Source organism: Schistocerca piceifrons, chromosome 9 (genome assembly GCF_021461385.2).
Source record: "Schistocerca piceifrons isolate TAMUIC-IGC-003096 chromosome 9, iqSchPice1.1, whole genome shotgun sequence".
In the NCBI taxonomy this organism is placed as follows: domain Eukaryota; kingdom Metazoa; phylum Arthropoda; class Insecta; order Orthoptera; family Acrididae; genus Schistocerca; species Schistocerca piceifrons.
Genome location: NC_060146.1, coordinates 207,137,192 through 207,159,316, shown reverse-complemented (window position 1 = coordinate 207,159,316; position 22,125 = coordinate 207,137,192). Strand labels below are relative to the sequence as shown.

The 22,125-nt window shown below is 38.7% G+C and overlaps 1 protein-coding gene across 1 annotated transcript in view; it reads left to right on the top strand.

Annotated features, from left to right (window-relative positions):
• LOC124717096 (peroxidase-like) overlaps positions 1-22,125 on the top strand; it is a 198,619-nt gene that overhangs the window by 59,263 nt on the left and 117,231 nt on the right. The window contains exons 3-4 of the mRNA XM_047243801.1: positions 14,515-14,764; positions 20,999-21,204. Coding sequence (XP_047099757.1) covers positions 14,515-14,764; positions 20,999-21,204 — 456 coding nt within the window. The remainder of the gene's footprint in view (positions 1-14,514; positions 14,765-20,998; positions 21,205-22,125) is intronic.

Below are 22,125 nucleotides of genomic sequence, written 5' to 3'. Positions count from 1 at the left end.
TAGCCATAATGCTTCCTGTGTGGTGTAAGATAGTACCATATACTCGGCCTGTACGGTGCTCAATGCAACAGTTCTCTGCTTTTGACAGGACCATGATGTGAGGTCCCCCATTAATGTAAAACAGCAGCCAGTGGTGGAGTATCTGTCCCCCAATTCACTCCCTCAGTCCGCATCGCTATATCCCTCTAGTTTTGCGTTACCATCTCTATGGTATTTTAACTCATAGTTTGAGGTTCCTCTTAGGTATCGGAATATCCTCTTTACAGCTTTCCAGTGCTTTTCCTTTGGGTCTCTGCAATATCTGCTCACTGCATTGATGGCAAAAGCAATGTCGGGTCGTGACGTTTGAGACAAATATAACAGACTCCCTACTGCTTCTAAATAACGAACATTCTTGTCACATTCCACATCAGTCTCATTTACACTTCACTCCTACTTCCATTGGAGTACTTACGGGTTTGCAATCACTCATGCCAAATTTCTTTAATATTTTTTTCCGTGTATGGTGATTGACTTATGTTCAATTCTTGTCTTTCTTCATCCTAAGTAATCTGCATACCTAAATAACGTTTGACTTCTCCCAAATCAAGCACCTTAAACTTGGTTTGCAGCTGTTTCTTGAAAATTCTCATTTGGCCTTCACTTTCAGCCAGGATAAAGAAATCATCCACCCATATCGCCATTATTATTATTTCTTCTTTTCTCCCTTTATAGTAAATGCTGGGATCTGCCTTGGATTGCTTCATATTCATATTTATTGGAGTTTCATGTAGACATCGATTCCAGCAACGACCACTTTATTTAAGTCCATAAATACTTTTTCTCAAACGCCAAATCTTTTTACTTTCTGATCTGGTTTTATGGCTTCCCTTGGTGGAATGACATATATCTCCTCCTCCAATTTCCCATTTAAATATGCCGTTTTAACATCCATATGATGAATTATTTAATTTCGTTTTACTGCCAAGGCTAAAAGATATCTCAATGATGCATACTTGACTACAGGTGAAAAAGTTTCTCCGTAATCTACCCCTTGTTTTTGTGAATATCCTTTTACCACAAGTCTTGCTTTGTATTTTGGTGATGAGCTTTCTGGGTTCTTCAAATCGAATACCCATCTTGCCTGCAGTGGTTCCTTATCTCCTGGCATATCTACCCATTCAAAGGTTTCATTCTGATATAAAGATTCTAATTCTCTCTACGTCGCTTCTTTCCATTCTTGAGAGTTTGGGCCACTCATTGCTTCTTCTGCTGTTCTTGGCTCATCATTAAGACTGTGCTGTATACATCTCAAAATCTAGATATTCCTTCGGTTTTGGTACGCGAGAAGAACGCCTTACATTGTTTTCTTCATTTTTTTCATCCTCTAACTCATTGTCATCATAAATTGTATCCATTTGACCTTGGCTGTCGTCTTCCTCTTCTTCACTTTCTGTTTCCTCACACAAGGCTTCACCTTCTGAACTGGGTGCAGTTGACTTAGTGGTTTTGCTCTCTTTTGAGTCCTTTCTATTTTCAAAGAATATTACATCTCTACTTGTGACAATCTTTTTAGTCAATGGATCCATTAATCGGTAGCCCTTTGAATTTTCACAACAGCCTATAAAAATATACTTTTTAGCTTTTCCCCTTAGCTGTTTTGGAATATGTGCCATCGCATCACACCCAAAAACCCTTATGTTGCTTAGATCAGGTTTCTTTCCTATCCATATCTCATAATGGGTTCTATTCTTTAATGCTTTTGTAGGTGATCTATTGTTCAAATATACAGCTGTTGACACTGCCTCTGCCCAAAAATCTTTGGATAATTCAGCGTCAGTCATCATGCTCCTTGCTTTCTCATCAATGGTCCTATTAGCCCTCTCAGCAACCCCATTTTGAGATGGGCTGTACCTTATGGTAGTTTGATGTCTGATTCCCTTTTCTGCCAGAAGTTTCTTCAATTTCTGGTTAATATATTCTCTCCCATTATCAGACCTGATGATCTTGATCTTCTTTCCCGTCCACCTTTCAACCATATTGCAATATTCCTCAAAGATATTTCTCACTTGGTGTTTAGAACTAAGAAAATAAACATTAGTATATCGTGAGTAATCATCTATAAACGTAAGAAAATAATTACTCCCACCTATGGATTCACACTCCATCGGGCCACATACATCTGTGTGGATTAACTGTAAGACTTCTGTGGATTTACTCTTACTAGTCTTGAAGGGTAACCTTGCTTGTTTTCCCTTATACATGTCTCACAAGGATCCTTGGACACACTAAAATTCTGTATTCCCTTTACCATATCCTTTATTATAGACATACTCTTTCTATTTAGATGTCCAAGCCTCCGGTGCCATAAAAAACCTTCTGCTGAATATATTGAATCACTAATTTCATGTTTACTGTCAATGGTATCCAACTTAAAAATACCCCTTTCGTTACTTGCTGTAGCTATAACTTCACCACTTTCACTGATTACTCTTGCACCCTGCATGTCAAAAGTGACTATTTCCTTTCTTGACAATTTCCCCTACAGACAGCAGGTTAGTTGCCACATTTTTCACATAATGAACATTGTGTGCTGTAACCACATCTGAGACACCATTTACACTTACATGTAGATCTAGTTTCCCAGCCAGGTGACACTGGAGCTTGTTGCCATCAACAGTAGATATTCCCATATGAGTCTTATCTTTGATGTCATAAAGAAGTGATTTATCTTTAACAATATGCACAGATGCACCTGAGCCTAAAATCCATTCCATATCACGATTACTCATCCCACCAAAAGAATAAAAACATGAGAGTGCCTTACCTTTGTTATTGGTCCTTCTATCTGGGCTATCAGTAACATACCTCTTTTGCTGAGTGTATGATATTGGGCTTACTTTTTCTTTGCACTGAGACGCAGTATGTCCCATCTTCTGACATTTATAGCACCTCACCGATTTCTTCTTTTTGTTTTTTGAGTAGAAGCAGACGCACCTTCCTTCTCCAATGTACAACAGCTTGGAGCACTCTTTATGTCCTGCAGGATTTTCACCTTAACACTGTCGCCTGTGATTGGTATATCCGAGCTTTCAAGTCCCATAATCATAGGTGCATACCTTTCGGGCAGTCCTGCCAACAGCAATGTTCCTATCCATTCGTCAGCGATCTCGAATCTGATGTTTCTGAGTCGGTTCGACGTGGTTATTATTTTGTTAACGTATTCGTCTACACTCTTACATTTGTCCAGACGAGTGGTAATTAACTCGCGTAATAATCCTACTTTTCTCGTAAGACCACCATCCTCGAATGCACTTCGTAAATTGTCCAGGACTTCTTTCGCTGTAGCAGCTTTTTCAACATGAACATAATTCACCGAATCAATCAGTAATATCAATTTTGATTTTGCTTTCCTATCCCTACTTGAATAATTCTGATCTGTGGATTTCGTTGTCCCATCTACCACGTCCCATAGGTCGTCTAAACGTAAATACGCTTCTACTGCGAACTTCCAGGTTGCATAGTTTTCGCGACCTATAAGTCTTTCAATCTGTGGAATTTGTGCCGCACTCATTCTTAACGGTAACTTGCTTTTTATTGCCGTAAAGAACACCGAAAAATAATGCGGAAAAAAAAAATTGCGATCGTCTTGTAAGGATAACTCGCACTTCACGTAAATCGGAACTTTTCCAATACTTTCTCCCTACTATTTTATTGATATACTTATTCCAAATGCAGCCTGGGCCCATAACCTATTGGAATTTGTATTAAGGAGAAAAAAGGACATTTTACTAACAACTATATTTGCACATTCAAGAACAAAAAAAATTTACAGCGAACACAACAGAATAATTAGCGCACACAAAGAGTGTTAGACAATGCCAAAGAGGTCTGTTTTACACAGTGCACTTTGCGCTGTCACGCGCGAAATATATTGTTCACACAATTCACACATAACATATTGAGTATTCTTTTATGTTTGCAAGAGATTTTTATAGCTGGTGTAATCCAAGTCTTGTTTCTCTTATTATTATTTATTCTTACTGGTTTTTGTTGAAAAGTCTCTTCAAAGTGGTGGATCATTGTGTCAAGAAATATGTTGAATTTCATGTTGACATCATTGGCTGGGTACTCCTCTGTCCACTTTTCTTTACTAAGGAGGGAATTTAGCTTGTTCAAGTTATCTTGAGTGAAAAATCTTTGTAAAGTTTTAGGTGGGACTGGGTTTGAGATATCTTTGCTAACATTGACCTTTAGAATGACACCTTGGTTGTCACTGAATCCTGCATTGTATCCTTCTAGTGTTGGATTAAGTTTATTTCTATTTGCAAAAATTTGATCTAGAGCTGTATTGGATGTGGGTGTTATTCTAGTGGGCTCATTTACAAGGCCATCCAGATTATGAGTTTTTGTAATGTTAATCAATGTCTCCCTGTTTCTGTTGTGGGTGAGAAACTCTATATTACGTATACTTACATCCTTATTTTGGATAGAAACAAGTCCATTTGTAACAGAAAATCATTAATACTACTGGAGGGGGGGGGGGGGATGGTGAATTGTAGCTACAATTACATTTAGATCTGCAAGCTTTATGGTTGCACATTCCTTTACGGTAGGCAGTGGACTAAATTCTACATGTTGTTTCATGAAGATGGCAACCTCATCATGTCCATCATTTGATCTGGAGTAGTGTTCACTCAATTTGAAATTTGGTAGTGAGATTAACTAAACTAAGTCAGTGCAGAGCCAGTGCTCTGCTAGGCATACTGCTGAGATATCACTGAGTTCACTGGTCAGCAAAATGCTTAAGTCATCAGTTTTGTTGCTTAAGGATTGGACATTGTGATAATAGATTTTCAGGTCTGAGTGGGGTTTCCTTAGGGGGCTCAAAGTCATATTTACTGTGTCACTGACCTTTAGTTTAAATTGTGCTGTATTCCAGATATGTTGACTTCAGAGCAGTTGTGCTGGTTCTGTTAGTTGTCCTTGGCAGCTGATCTACCAGCTGGTCCTGAAAACTATCCACATGCACATCACACTGCTGAGGCATCACATTGTCATTTTGGAAGGCTGTCTCAATAATGTTCACCACCACATTATTGATCCTTTCAGGTTCCGTCCTGTGACTTCGTGACCCATTTGTCTAGTGTAGTTTGCACAGTATGGCCACTATTACTCTTTATTTCCAATCTCGTTTGTCTTGATCCAATTGGTTATAAGCAACTGTTTATGGTTTATGACTTTTGGTTTCTTATTGTCTCCCTTAGTTGTCAGGAAGGCCAGCCTATTGCAGATAATTTCCTTGTCACATTTGTTTAGATGGAAACCATGTGTTGTGAAGTGGTTTCTGGCTAGTCTCTCTATTTCAAAGTTCACAGCAATTCTTTTTTTGTATGCACGTTTTGCTAAATTCAGTGCTTGTATCAGGTGGAGGTTTGCAGTATTAATTTTACTATTTAAATTATGAACTTCATATGTCCTGGGTATAGGATGTGTAATGATATTCATTTTGTGACTTAGAGCGAGTATTGGTTCCAATGGTTCTACATGTTTCATCATTAGATCACGAAGTTTGTCTGTGTTGTTAGAACCCCCCACCCCCATTACAATCAAAGTATGACGTGTACTGGAGCTTCTTGTCAAATTTTCTGCGTTTTTTACCACCTCTTTTAGTGAAGCGCCAGGTTTTACTACGCTTTTTACCTGGTATGAGGACCCTAGTTTGTCTTGCAGTATTTGAGCACTGCCTCTTCCATGACTGTCAAATAATATTAGTACTTTCATTTTATCCATGATTTTCTTGCTATGTAACGTTCTGGAATTTCTTTCGGTTTTGTCCTGCACATATATTGGTGCTTGAGGAATTATGTTCACTAGCGGATTACTCATACACTGTGTGGCAGATTGTTCACTTTGGGTTAATTTTTGCATAAGATCTTGTGCAACGTTAGACTGTAAATTGACCTTGCTAGCATCTTGCACCAGGCGGTTATCAGAAGTTACAATTCTATAATCACTTTCTGGATCCATTTCACGTAGGCCTACCATCATATTATCTTTGTTTACCGAGCAGTTTGTTTACATGCAGATTGTACAGGGCTACGATCACACGTCGCGCTAGACAACACACGATTTCTGTTCGGATTCAGCATCGCATTCTGAGCATGATTTACGGCTTGACTATTTTTCGTAGTACGCTGTTCCGTCAAACTCCAGTTTTTGTTACCTATATTTACGTTCGGGTTGCAGATAGCGAGTTAATTGTTCGTGTGTTTATTGGTTACTGCCAGTTCAAGTTCATTACACTTCACAAATAGTTCTTGATACTTTACCAATAGGTTTTCATGCTTGAGGCTGAGAGCCATTATTTCTTGTTTCAACAACGTAAGTATGCGACCTTCGTTTTTAGAGTATTGTTTACTTTGGATTCCGTAGCAAGTATAATGCATTGGCGGCATGTCCACTGATCTTCACTGTTAAAGTATTTCGGGTTAACTTTGACGCATTTTTCGTGGTTCAAGTAATTACAGTTAATACACAGAATACCTCATATAACTCTTTTTTAACATATTTTGTACTTATTACGGTCAAAATTCGTTGGAACTGGAGGATCGGCAATTTGTACACTTCTACCCGGCGCCATCTTGGAACTGCAGAAGTATTGCAGAAGCTAATGTCTAAAAGAATTGTAGAACATCTGAACATCCACACCATACTCAACAGAGACCAGTTTGGTTTCCAAAAAGGTAGATCAACTGAGCGGGCTATTTTTACTCTCACAAATGAAATTTTGGAGTCAATAAATTATAAAATGTCGCCTATTGGAATTTTCTGTGACTTCTCTTACAGAAGGCTAATTCTTATGGCTTGAGAAATAGCATTGGTAGGTGGATTGAATGATACCTACAAACAGAAAACAGAAGGTGATAATTAATGGTGCCAATTATAGTCCCATCTCATCTGACTGGCACACATTAAAGTGTGGAGTGCCTCAAGGATATTCGTTTTGGGACCTTTGTTTTTCCTTATCTTCATCAATGATCTCCGACTTTGTACAGACACGGAGTGTAAATTTGCTCTTTTTGCCGATGATACCACTGTTCTGCCTGAAAGTCGAACTAACAATGACCTAGAAAATAAATATAATGCTGTACTTGTTGACATCCTACACTGGTGTAAGTGCCGTGGACTAACTCTAAATATTGGAAAAAAAACTCAGTTTGCGCAATATCATACACCTCGGGCAAGAAAATTAATTATGCCATTTAAACTGTGCTAAACTAAATATACTATGTTGTGAATCATCTAAGTTCTTGGGCATTCTAAATGTTGGCAAGTTGAACTGGTCTGTACATATCGTAGACCTACATAGAAGGCTCAGTGTGGCAACTTATGCTCTGTGTGTAATCAACCTCATTGGTGACGTGGATGCTGTCAAAGCTGCCTGCTTTGCCTGTTTTCATTCTATCGTGTCATATGGAATAATATTTTGGGGTAACTGGCCTTTAGCCAAAAACATATTTACTGCACAGAAGAGAGCTGTGAGAATCATGAGCAGTGTTCATCCTAGATATTCTTGCAGAAATCCCATAAGTTACTAATATTAACAGTCTCCTCTCGATAATACTTTTCTTGATCATTTTTGTTTCTGATAACTTGTCTCTTTTTCAAAACTAATACTGAATGTCATGACCATAGTACTAGGTAAAAAAATGATTTACATAGGGATCTGAAACATTTAAGTCATGTGCAAAAAAGGTGTTCATTATTCTGCCACAAAAATTTTCAACTTTCTTCGTTCAGTTATTAAAGTTCATGCTAATGTCTTACCTACTTTTAAATGTATATTAAGAGGATACCTAATGGGAAATTCCTTCTACTCTCTTGATGAGTGGCTGCAGATAAAGCAATGATTGTTTTTTTTTTTGTAAATTGTGTTGTCATTGGTATTTATATTGCTAAAACTTTGTTTTAATGTGATTTGCTATACCTCATCTTAACTGTTTAAGTTGGAGAATGTACTATATTTTCTTTTTCAGTAATTGTTTCATGTTACTTGAGCTATACCTTTGATTTGATTTTAACTATCAAGCTTACTCATCATTTTATGGCGCATTTTTGTCATTTTATATACATTTATTATTTCTGTGTTATGTAATCATGACTCGTTCCACATCCTTGTGATTCATCACACTACAGATCCATTGAATGTGTAATAAATAAATAAAAATCTAGATCTCTATGAGGGTTCTGGTGAATCTGCATTTGCAATGTTTGAGCAGATCTTGAAAAGGATTCCAAAACACAAGTTGAGTTTGCCCCATGTTCCAAGTTTTACTGCAGACAATACAAACTACTGGGAAAAAATTCTGTTTATATTCACTTAAAAAAAGGAAAATCGTAGTATAGCAAACTCAAATTGCTGTGCATATATAGTCCATAGTTGCTGTAAATCTGTCATGACTGCTATGTGTCAATAGATAATGAAATGTTAATGATTAAGACTTTTAACTATTTCTCAAATTCAGCTAAAAGAGGAATCTCAGTTGAAAGATCTCTTTCAATTTGTTGATATAGAATACTAAACTTTGTTGAGGCAAGTGCCTACAAGGTGGTTAAGCTTAAAGCCTGCCATAGAAAGATTGTTGGAAAATCGTCCTGCAATTATATCATACTTTTCTACTGTGGCTTCAGTAAAAACAACTTTATAGGTGTGTCTGGTTCAGGAAAACAACTTATTTTAGTGGAATTATATCTACAACTTTCCATGCATTTAACTAACGTTTTCTTGAAGGGTGTACTCAACTTAGAAAAAAAATGAACTGTCAATTTGTAGAGTATACCGTGTGATGGAGAAAATAAAAATGGAGTTGGAACGTAGGATAAATGATCTGGTTTTTGGTTATAAGGTGCAACAGTTGCTAGATAAATTGGAGGACCTGACCCCAGGTGAAAAACAAATACAACTGGAAGAATATAAGTTTGTCTGAAATGTTGAAATAAATGGATTGATTATTTTTGTCGTTAATAGACTGTGTATCACCTGAAAAAAACCTTAATTTCAAAATATTTTGAAATTAGCCAAATCACTTTGTATTGTTGATTTTCTTAGTGCAGATAATATGTATTTTGAGGTCACTATGGTTTCTGAGTTGTTTTGGAGAGAAGGGAATAAGCATTTGAAAGCAATATCACAGAGATGGAAATACATCATGGAAATGGTTGGCGCATCAAAATTGTGCCGTGTTTTAGTTACATTTATTTTGAGTGTATTTACTTAAAAAGCTTTCACAGAGAGAGTTTTCTCCGTTATGAGCATTAAATGGAGGGATGAGCAAAACAGTTGTTCAGTTGATCTAATAAAAAATGAATTGTACAGTTATTTCAGTTATGGTGAAAATGGCAGTGATTTTTATAAGACAGTATTCTCTAATGAAAAAGTGTTGAGAATTGCACACTCAACTGAAAAGTATTCCTCTTCTTTGTATTGAGTGTATTATGAAGAAAATGTGCAGTAAATATAATTATTTGAAAAAATGTCATAAATGTGTTCCTGTTTTCCCTCACTGAAATCTGACAGCCCTACTCTGGGTCAATTTCAACCAAACTTGGTACACATATCATTTACCTACATATCGGAAGGGTGGTGTGGCAGATGAAAAAGGAGCATTAAGTCAGCACATCCGAATATCCAGATTTTATTCATCCAGTACCAGTATTTCAGAATGAGAACACTTGGTGATCTGCAACGAACTTTACAGATAATTTTAAACATCTACAAGCCTTTTTCTCACTGACACTCGCCACAAAATGATGAAAGGACAAAAGTTTATAGTTTACTACATTTTTGCTCTTCATGCAGTGTAACTTCTGCATGAAACATGACATTTTAATTTATTACTTCTTTATTACTACTTGTATTCATGACCCATTTTGCAGACAGTAATCACTTACACCACTGAATGTACCTGCAAAATTAATTCATTGTATGACACATAGTTCAGGATACGTCACGTCATAAGCACTGAGATGCGTGAAAAACTGCCACATCATGCATGAGATTGAAATTTATTGTTAGTAACCCACTGAATCAATTTTGGTAGAAGTTCTTAAGGAGGAAGCTTGTAAACCTGACCAAAAACAAAAACAACTTTAGGGTGTAGTACATATCTGCATACATACATTTTTATGATATGTTTGCATATCTTTTATTCTGTGATCTGACTGATGAAATGAAGCCTGTATGGTGCCCAAAGCTATACTGAAGTTACGTGCAAAACCCCATGAAAATTGGTCAAGTAGTGTGTAGTACGAGCTAATTATTAATTTGAAGTAAATTGCACTAATTGAGGAAAATATCGACTCTCTGACTTTTGAACTTCGTCATGTATGTGTAAATGCTTTTATTAGCTGATACATGCCATGTGATATGATTCAAAGCAATGAATACAATGCTTATACAATATTGAGTATGTTTAATCCATACTTGGACATAACTTCCATAGCACAATTCATAGATGCATGCTCCTGCCCATGCCCCTCTGTATGTAGGGGAATAGTGGTGAGCACATCATTAACTATGCCTAACCCAAATAGGCAGGTATGCAGGGGCAGCTGAAGTTATTGCACGTACATTAGCTTACTTAACTCACGGTCACTCACCATAACAGAAGAACTCATACGTGGGCACAGCAACAGGTAACAGCTAGTTGAAAATGAAAATAGCTTCCACTTAGGAAAGTGACCCACATTCTTCACACTATCGTTCTGCATTCCTTCCACTACATCAGCCACTGCCCAGGGCCTCACCAGTCCTATGCCAAAAATGCTATTGCTTCTAAACACTTGGCCATTTGGAGCCTCCACTTCTTTCATTTCTGTACATACCCTAAGATAAAAAAAGAAGACACATCAAGAAGAAAATATTAAAATGGGACAGAAATCTGTGTATGTGATGTACATGTATAGACAAATAAATGATTACGACTTCGTAAAAACTGGATGATTTATTCAGGAGAATTTATAGCTCAGATATTGATTATAAGCAAATCGGAGAGTAATAACATTCAAATTATTAGTAAACAATGTGTTTGATTTGATTTTTTATCAATTTTATGTAAAAAATTCAAAACTAAAAAATATATATGTAATTAGGAGTCGTAGCATAAGTTCTGTATAATTACACTTACCACTCACAAATTATATAAATCACCCAGTCTGCAACAAACGAATGCTGAAAGTCAAATTTTCATTACTTGCACACAAATTCACACTTTTATATATTATATTGTAGCTATTGATACCCAGTGGTATTTGTGGGTTCAAACAAGATAGGCCAATGATGCCATTGTTGGAAGGTATGTGCATCACCAGGTGCTTCTCCTTCGTTTAATTTTCTGTCTCTGTTTTCTTGCTGAATTTTGTAGATCTTGTTATATTTTGCTGTTTTATCCTTTGGCTCAGTTGTATTGTATACAACTTTTTCAATTGTTGCTCGATGCTGTTTTTGTCACTGATGTGGTCGACTCTGGCAGTTAGCATGTGTAGACTGGAATGCTTCTGAATCAGCTGATGGTGGGATTTGGCTTACAGGTGTTGGTTGGTGTGGATAAGTTTTCGGTAGACTTTATGTCTGAGTTTTCCAATGGGGTTTCTATAGCCGTCCACATCTAGGAGCGGAATTGAACCATTATAATCCTGTTCTATCGTAAGCTGTTAATATTCTGATGGAGTTTAATGCAGCTTTGCTTTCCCATGTGGCCAAATGAAGTTATCACCCACATATCACAGCCAACGTAGTGGAGAGGACAACGTGGAGCTTGAGGCATTTCATTCAAGTGCTTACATGAAGATGTCCACCGCTACTAGAATTGTGACCAGGGATCCCATTGCCACCGCATCTGTTTTTTCAGTATACTTACTGTGCCAACTGAAATACACTACATGACAAAAGCAAAGTGAACCATGGAGAAGGGGAGCAGGAAACATTTGAAACTCAGCTGGCTGAGAGGATGTGTGACGTTATCTCAGTGATTAGAAAATAGTCAAATTGTCAAAGAACTTGCACTAGGAGTCCACATCTACATCTACATCCATACTCTGCAAGCCACCTGACGGCAAGTGGCAGAGGGTACTTTGAGCACCTCTATCGGTTCTCCCTTCTATTCCAGTCTCGTATTGTCCGTGGAAAGAAAGATTGTCGGTATGCCTCTGTGTGGGCTCTAATCTCTCTGATTTTATCCTCATGGTCTCTTTGCAAGATATACGTAGGAGGGAGCAATATACTGCTTGACTCCTTGGTGAAGGTATGTTCTCATAACTTCAACAAAAGCCCGTACCAAGTTACTGAGCATCTCTTCTGCAAAGTCTTCCACTGGAGTTTATCTATCATCTCCATAGTGCTTTCGCGATTACTAAATGATCCTGTAATGAAGGGCGCTGCTCTCCGTTGGGTCTTCTCTATCTTTTCTATCAACCCTATCTGGTATGGGTCCCACACTGCTGAGCAGTATTCAAGCAGTGGGTGAACAAGTGTACTGTAACCTACTTCCTTTGTTTTCAGATTGCATTTCCTTAGGATTCTTCCAATGAATCTGTCTGGCATCTGCTTTACCAATGATCAACTTTATATGATCATTCCAATTTAAATCACTCCTAATACCTACTCTCAGATAATTTATGGAATTAACTGCTTCCAGTTGATGACCTGCTATATTGTAGCTAAATGATAAAAGATCTTTCTTTCTATGTATTCGCAGCACATCACACTTGTCTACATTGAGACTCAATTGCCTTTCCCTGCACCATGCATCAATTCGTTGCAGATCCTCCTGCGTTTCAGTATGATTTTCCATTGTTACAACCTCTCGATATACTACAGTATCATCCACAAAAAGCCTCAGTGAACTTCCGATGTTATCCACAAGGTCATTTAGGTATATTGTGAATAGCAACGGTCCTACGACACTCCCCTGCAGCACACCTGAAATCACTCTTACTTTGGAAAACTTCTCTCCATTGAGAATGATATGCTGCATTCTGTTATCTAGGAACTCTTCTACTTATTAACATGACATTGCACCCCATATGGCCTGGATGCATGCACTCATTCTGTTGAGAATGGTGACATAAAGTTGTTGTATCCTCTTTTGAAGCAAGCAGACTTGCAACTGACATAATCAATACTTGATATTCTGGATATTGGCACTGGGAAGGATGTGTTCCCATGTATATTCTATCAAGGTCAAATCTGGGGTGCTTATGGGCCATGAGAGTACCTTAGCAGCACACAGAGACACATGCCACAAGTGGAGAGTCATTATCCTGTTGAAAATGGCAACAGGATACTGTCACATGAGAGGTACCCATTAGGATGAAGGATGTCCATCACGTAACATTGTACAGTCACATACTCTGTCACTACCATCTATGATCTGAAGGCACATCACGTGCCTTCCCACATTATGACTCCGAGAGCAATACTGCTGTTCCTCTCCAAAACATTTGAAAAATGGGACCTTTCCTCAGTTTGCCACGATACTCGACAAAACTGATCGTCTGAAGTAAAGAAGAAACACAGTTCTTCACTGAATACCTTGCAACACCGTTCATTAGAAGTTCATGTTTCTTGGTCACAGCAATACTCTAGACATAGTCATCTGTATAGTGGAGTTTACACATTGGTAGGCATTCCTTTGGTCATCTGCAGCTAACTCTGACCAGTGGTGTTGGATGACACAGAATGTTGTAGGGATGTCTTAACTTTGTCTTGGATGGCAGGCACAGGATTTGAGATGTGCTCGATGCACAATTCAGTGACCCTTCCTTGCAGTGTTCGGACATGGTCGACTGGAACCTTGAGCACAAATATTCCTGCCATCCTTTACCGGGCCAGTGTCTCATCAGGACATCCCACAAATCTGCATGTTGCACAATTCGCCCAGCTGACCAAATGGAGACCCACAATGAGGCCCTCTTTGAACTCTGTCAGGTGCTGACAGTGTTGTCTCATTTGGGTATATGGCATCTCCTTTTCCCTCACAGTGATCACTCAACATCCAACGCTGTTCATGCCCCTTATATATTCTACCAGGCCTGGCAGTACTAAACATGAATTACACTAATGCTCTCTTGTGGCCTTTTTAATTGCCACAGGCCACAGGAACTCTAATCAGTTACAGAGTACGTGTACAAAGTTACATTGACAACCGACAGTGTCTTCTGGATGATTCACTCTTTTGTCAGGCAGTGTATTTGCACCAGGTCACAAATGTAGTCTTATGATCCCTTTAGAGACCCAGTACACTGTGGCCCTCATTCCCCAGCTAATAAGTCTGTGCCTCAAGGAAAGTTGCTGCAGCAACGTCGAACATCGGTGATTTTAGTATTTTAGCTTTTTAATTAATTTTTAAGGTTATCTGGGAAGCTTTTTAGTGAGCTTGACACTGATTACAAAACCCTGCATATTTGTCTGTGAACTCTGCAAAAGGAAACAGTGGGGCCATATGTGGTACGCTCTGACGTGCTGTGTTGCAGACGACTTGGACGTGAGTGATGCAGAGCTGGAGGAGGAGGTGCACACAGGGCTGCAGAAGGGTGCCAGGTTGGCGCAGAAGTTGTTGGAGCACGAGAAGCAGGTGTCGGAGTGGCTGAACGTGCCACTGTTTACGCCGGAGTACCACCACTACCTCACCAATGAGGCGAGCGACAGTGACAAGCAGCAGGTCAAGGGCGTGCTCCAGGACCTCGCCAATGCCACCGCACTCGCAAGGCACCTCTCAAAGCGGTGAGTACGGCACTCGAGTTGTCAGGCTCAGTATGACAGTCTGCCTCAGATGTGTTAGCTGCTTCGTGGGAAAGCACAAAGCCTCTGTAAACTACCAAACAATCTGTCAAACAGCACTAGTTTTGTCAAATACTAGGCAATGTGCAGTTTCGTTTGACATGTGTGTGTCAAACATAGACCATGTTCAATTTTTTTGTGAAATGTAGACCATGTTTGATGTGTCCAGCACTCCTAGTACCAATGGGGTGAATGTGACCCCATAAACACATTGGAAATACATATATCCCTTGTTTTCAAAACTTTTATTTTCGAAATATAAGAAATTCTCCCACGAGTCAGTTGCATCCAAAGATATTCCGTTCATTTTTATATTTACAAATTTAAAAATTTATTCTTGGTTTTTGCACTGACAATGAGTACCACAGGGGTCAATATGTGTGATGTCACCGCCAGACACCACACTTGCTAGGTGGTAGCCTTTAAATCGGCCGCGGTCCGTTAGTATACGTCGGACCCGCGTGTCGCCACTGTCAGTGATTGGAGACTGAGCGCTGCCACACGGCAGGTCTAGAGAGACTTCCTAGCCCTCGACCTAGTTGTACAACCGACTTTGCTAGCAATGGTTCACTGACAAAATACGCTCTCATTTGCTGAGACGATAGTTTAACATAGCCTTCAGCTACGTCATTTGCTACGACCTAGCAAGGCGCCATTATCAGTTACCATTGATATTGTGAATCATGTACCGGCAAGACTGACGTTCTTCATTAACGGATTAAAGTTAAGCATTCCACCAGCTACGTCCGTTTTTCTAAATTCTAATTTCCTTGTCCTGTTCCAGACCTCACGCCAGCCTGCGTGAGCTAAAACGCGTGCCTTTCGGCCTCCTCTAGTAACACGGTGATGGCTCTCCTGCCAACCAAAACAATATGACCCCAGCATAAACTGTTTGTTTGTTTCTGACTGTGATATGTGGAAACAGAATGATGAGTTTTATGTTGGGCAGCTGTTATACGAAACACCTGTTACAGTTAAAATATTATTTCCCACTTACTTTTGTATGCATTGTTAGGCTTTCTTGCATCAGCTGTTGCTGTACGCTGCCTAGTACCACTGGCATCAACATGATCCCATAAGCAGGTTGGAAAATCATATCTCCCTTGTTTTCAAAGTTATATTTTCAAAATACATTACATTCTCTTTTTGAACAAATTTTATCGGTATTATATTTACAAAGTATTAAAATTTATTCATGCTGTTTTGCACTAATACTGCACTAAATTTCTTTTTGTTTCATGAATGTGATATTTATGAAAGTAAAATCATTACTCTTCCTTTGTGCAACTATAACATATATTTTTATATTAGTTCATTAAAATACTGCTATACAGAATAATTGTTTCCACCATGTGCGAACCCTACAGCATGATCGATGAGATGATACGGACCAAAGAGATGTAATAAACTTACGTCTGAAAGTGCATGGTTTCCATGCTAGAGACAATTTATTCAATCATACAAGCTAATATGTGCTGCACCATGTAACCACAGTTACAGTATGCGTGGTTTCCTCCCAGAGAGTCGTACTCTTTCTCATGCCCTAGCACCCTCTCCTGCCATTGCAGTTGGTAATGTTGTATCTGATTCACTTCTCTTGCTGACTCACCTTGTAGTGGATGTGATACAGCATTGTGCACAATGGTTCTATATTCGAAATGAGAGCTTGCTGACAGGGTTTTTACTTGTGGAAAGGCAAATGGCAATGGGTGGCAGGCAGCAAGGTTGTATCAGGAGACCTATTCCTGCCAACAATAACCATGGCATTTAATGTTTGCAACAGTGTTTCATCATTTGTCTGAGACAGGATCATTTCAGGAAGCAGGAAATCATGAAGGACATACCCGATATGTTCGGACACCAGACTTGGAGGGAAATGTGATTAACACTGTGGAAAATGACTGCCGTGTCAGTATCGGGCAGTTGACCTGCCAGCACAGGGTAAGCCAGATGACTGTATGGAACATTTTCCATGACAACTGTTACTACCATTATCATTTAAAGTATGTGCAGGGCTTACTAGTGACAGACTTTCAACATTGGTAGCAGTTTTGTCACTGGTTTCTTCACCAGGCAATCACAGTTCTGGAATATGTATTCTCCATCCTATTCACAGATGAGGCCACCTTTACCCAGAGTGGTATCTTCAGCTTTCATTATGTCATTTGTGGCATAGTATGCAGAGCCCCCACGATATGGTGACACGGAGTCATAAGCATCGGTGCAGCCGCAATTGGCTGAGATAATTGGCAACCGTATTTTGGGACCATTCTTCCTTCAATGTCACCTAACAGACCAGAACTTGTTTCATGCAGGTAACTTGGCCTCCCCTGCTGGAAGAAGTGCCATTGATGATTTTAAGTGTTATGTGGCTGTTACGTGATGGTGCTCCAGCACATATCACTGTTAACGTCTGGATACATATCAGTCTTGTCTTCCCTGGTTGATGGGTGGGATGAGGGGGCGTGCTATTTCACTGGATCATAATCCATTAGATTTCTGGATCCCCTATCTCTTCTAAATCGACTCCTGTTTTTTCTTCTATGACATCAGACAAATCTTCACCCTCATAGAGGCTTTCAATGTATTCTTCCCACCTATCTGCTCTCTCCTCTGCATTTAACAGTGGCATTCCCGTTGCACTCTTAATGTTACCACCGTTGCTTTTAATGTCACCAAAGGTTGTTTTGACTTTCCTGTATGCTGAGTCTGTCCTTCCGACAATCATATCTTTTTCGATGTCTTCACATTTTTCCTGCAGCCATTTCATCTTAGCTTCTCTGCACTTCCTATTTATTTCATTCCTCAGCGACTTGTATTTCTGTATTCCTGATTTTCCTGGAACATGTTTGTACTTCCTCCTTTCATCAATCAACTGAAATATTTCTTCTGTTACCCATGGTTTCTTCGCAGCTACCTTCTTTGTACCTATGTTTTCCTTCCCAACTTCTGTGATGGCCCTTTTTATAGATGTCCTCTTCAACTGTACTGCCTACTCCGCTATTCCTTATTGCTGTATCTATAGCGTTAGAGAACTTCAAACGTATCTCGTCATTCCTTAGTACTTCCGTATCCCACTTCTTTGCATATTGATTCTTCCTGACTAATGTCTTGAACTTCAGGCTACTCTTCATCACTACCATATTGTGATCTGAGTCTATATCTGCTCCTGGGTATGCCTTACAGTCCAGTATCTGATTTCGGAATCTCTGTCTGACCATGATGTAATCTAATTGAAATCTTCTCATATCTCCCGGCCTTTTCCAAGTATACCTCCTCCTCTTGTGATTCTTGAACAGGGTATTCGCTATTACTAGCTGAAACTTGTTACAGAACTCAATTAGTCTTTCTCCTCTTTCATTCCTTGTCCCAAGCCCATATTCCCCTGTAACCTTTTCTTCTACTCCTTCCCCTACAACTGCATTCCAGTCGCCCATGGCTATTAGATTTTCGCTCCCCTATTACATACTGCATTATCCTTTCAATATCCTCATACACTTTCTCTATCTGTTCATCTTCAGCTTGCGACGTCGGCATGTATACCTGAACTATCGTTGTCGGTGTTAGTCTGCTGTCGATTCTGATGAGAACAACTCTTACCCAGTCAGTTATTCTGGGTAGGACTTGGGGAATCACTTCTTAATCACCACCAACACACCATTACTAGACAGGGTGGCAATCCAGCACACTCTGGTGCCCACTAGAATGATACAGTATGTGCTCCATGAGCATGCTCACAAGTCCTTATATAACTCTCCACAAGATGCCTACCTACGTACATGAAATAATATTGCCTGTATTAGTGTCCCTTCCAAATACACAGAGAGGAATTTTCTGTTGGGTGAGCCCATTGTATGGTCTGCCTAAAATACATAAAGAAGTCATACCACGGAGGTCCATTATACGTGCTATTGGGTATCTTGCATAACAACTGGTGCCCTTTGTTGGCCACTGTAAAAAACATGTTAGGAACTCTAAAATTCATATAAATCTCCCTTTATAGTTTACATCATACACCGCCAACATAAATTACTTATCAGATCAACCGGTATGATTTTTAATGATAATAGATGACTGAAAAATCTGATATTCCCATTTCTAACAATAGATTCTGAAAACCCTCCTTGTAATACTCACAAACACTGTGCTGCACAAGACTGATATTTCACATGGGTTTGAGTTCTTTTTTCAAATGTAAATTCCTGATTGTATGTAACACACCAGTGATATGAAAAAAATTGATTGTTTTCGTTGTTATATCAGTGATATTAAGCTATTTACAAAATGGTTTGCCATATTTGCAGAAGTACAGTAAGAGAATCCAGTGACCTGTAAAGCATTGACCTTAATGTTCCTGGTTGTGTTATTTAAGTGTACAAGAGGATTTTAAAAAGTATGGTAAGTTACAGATTATTATGGCAAACCAACTTAACTTTTACTAAATCCTGCATGACACTTCAAAGTAACACTGATACACTACTATTTTTCAGTACAGTCACCAATTTCTGTATACAGTTGTTGGAACATTCCGCTAATCATTCAGTTCCTCATAAACTGAAGTCTGCATCTTGTTCACTGATCCTTTCGAGAGCTACAGTATGAACTTCCAAATCATAAAAAAATCTGTAATTGCTTTAAATCAGATCCTGGATTGACTGGACACTATCATTGGCCATAGATATTAGTGGCCTCCCTTCCCAATTGGTATCACCCACAATTGTGGAACTGTTGTTGAATTACTGGCACTATTTCACTTTGTCTGGATACAACATTGCATTTGGTCCTTATACCGCCAGAATTCTGTGTTGAGTCAGTGTGCAACTTAGATGTTTTGCCCACAAGACTTGTGCTGCCCCATGTACTTTAGTTTTGGAGTACATTTCCAGTTTCCATGTCATTTCATTCCCAAATTTGATGCACCTGTTACCTGCCCTGCAGTAGGAGTGTGTCTGCAGGAAACCTCGAACATGTACTCTCGTCTGAAAATATGCACTTACTGTTGTGCCATGGTCTTAGTATAGGACAAAATGTGTAACTTACTTTTTGAAGTACCCATGCATTAAATATTTGTCTGAAATGTAATTCATATATATGAGGTGTGATTGGAAAGTTTTAAGAATGGGCTGTAATTGTACAATGGTGGTACTTACATGCTACTGTGATGCATCTCCTTCAAAATAGACTCCTTCTGACTGAACACACCAACTCCAACAGTGTTTCCACTTTTGGAAACATTCCTGGAAATTTTTTTCCTGAAGTGTGTTAAGGACGCTCTCCGTATCTGCTGGATGTCTTAAATAGAGTCAAATCGCTTCCATTTCAATGAAAATTTCATTTTAGGAAACAGGTAGAAGGCCCTATCCAGGGGAATATGGCGGTTGTAGAAGCACAGGAATTTTGAATCTGATCAAAAATTCAATGATGGAGGAGGCACGATGAGCCGGAGCATTGTCATAGTTAGCTCCCAACTCAGATCTTGTTATAATTGACTGAACTGCATAGAAACTTAAATTAAGTTCATCAGCCATCTCCATAATTGTAAGTTTAAGATCAGAGTGCAGTAAGTCGTGAACTTTCACAACATTTTCATTCGTTATTTGAGGTGGAAGGACAACCAGACTGTGGTGCATCTTCAAATGATTTGCGGCCATTTTTAAATCTGTTGAACCAGACAAAAACATTTGACTGGCTCATACAACTACTGTATCTCCAAAAACTGTTTTTAATAGTTCATAAGTCTCAGAAGCTGATTTCCTGGTTTTAAAACAAAATTTCACACAAACTCGTTGCTCCATCTTTATTCATGCAGACAGAATCCGGAGCCCTAACAGACTTGCACTCAACCAGCTGCCACAACAAACTGAATGAAAGAAATGCAGTTTCCTGTCAGAGGGTGTTCTAGGACAAGGCAATGACTCACTCCCCACCCTCCGTGTACCTGTCCGCCAAACCAGTAAGCAGTAGCGGATCCATTCTTACAACTTTCCAATCATACCTCGTATGTCCCTTCCAACGTTTAAATCACATAGAAATTTTGGTTTGTACAGATTTTAACTGTTACATCATGAATGCAATTCCATAGAAAAATTGTGTAAATAAATTCATAAAAAATTATATCTGAATCTCTTGCTGTAAATTTTGAGTACATAACTTTCTTGAATTATCACTTCTGTACAGATTTAACATACCCCCGGAGGCCATGGGAGACTTCCTGATTTCTTTAAAAGTTCCTGCAGATCCAGCTCATGTTCTGCAAATACCTACATGTGATGCTTCTGATATCTACAGAACACACAATGCGTCATGTAACAATTTGGAGCATCCAGCATGGGGAATGACAAGTACTGCATATACACGTCTTGTCAAATCAGTCTTCCTCGATGGTAAGATATTTTATGCATAAATGTATATTACATATGCATTGCCTCATGATAATACACATTAATAAAAGCTTGTTGTACTTCCAGCCATTTAAATTGGGTTAGTTAGATAGATAGAGTATCTTCTTTTTATTTCTTTAAAAGAAACCAAAAGAAAGGTCTGCCATTTGAGTGTTAATTGTTCATTTATAGTAAACCTTAATGATTTAGGTTTGTAGCCATTCGCAAGTGCATATTGAAATGTTAAAATGTGTCTGACTTGTCTGTGACATGTCATTGTCAAAAAAACATATTTCTGGTCTTACAGGCCAGTTGTTGTATTACAGGATACTTTATTATTATTATTGATTTAAGCCCACTAAGGAGCTCTTATGACTAGTTCTTCGATGCTCTCTTCCATTCCCAATATCTCTTGAGCCCTGCTGATAATTTCTCCTTCCTCTCCTGTGAATACAATACAGGATACAAGTACATACCCAAGATGAAAAACTGATAACATACAATATGGCATATTTAACAGTTTGTATATTCATGTGACCAGCATGTATGCATTTATTGGTGTTAAATATGCTATACTATGTGTTAATGCTTTCTCACTGTATGCAATGTCAGCCATATTATGTATCTTGGATATGTATTCATATCCTGTAATATGACAACTGGTCTACAAGACCAGAAATGTTTTTTTCAATTATGACACATGACATGAAATGTCACAGACAGATCAGGCATATTTTAAAATTTCAACATGCACTTGAGAATAGCTATAAAATCATGACTGTGTACAACAAATAAACAATTAAGTCAGGTGGCAGAAATTTCTTTCATAAACTTCTATATCACTCTAGTTTTCCATAAGGAAAGCTCAGGTCGTTTAGTGTTGGTGGAATACGATGCTAATGGTCACTGGTTTCAAATTGTATG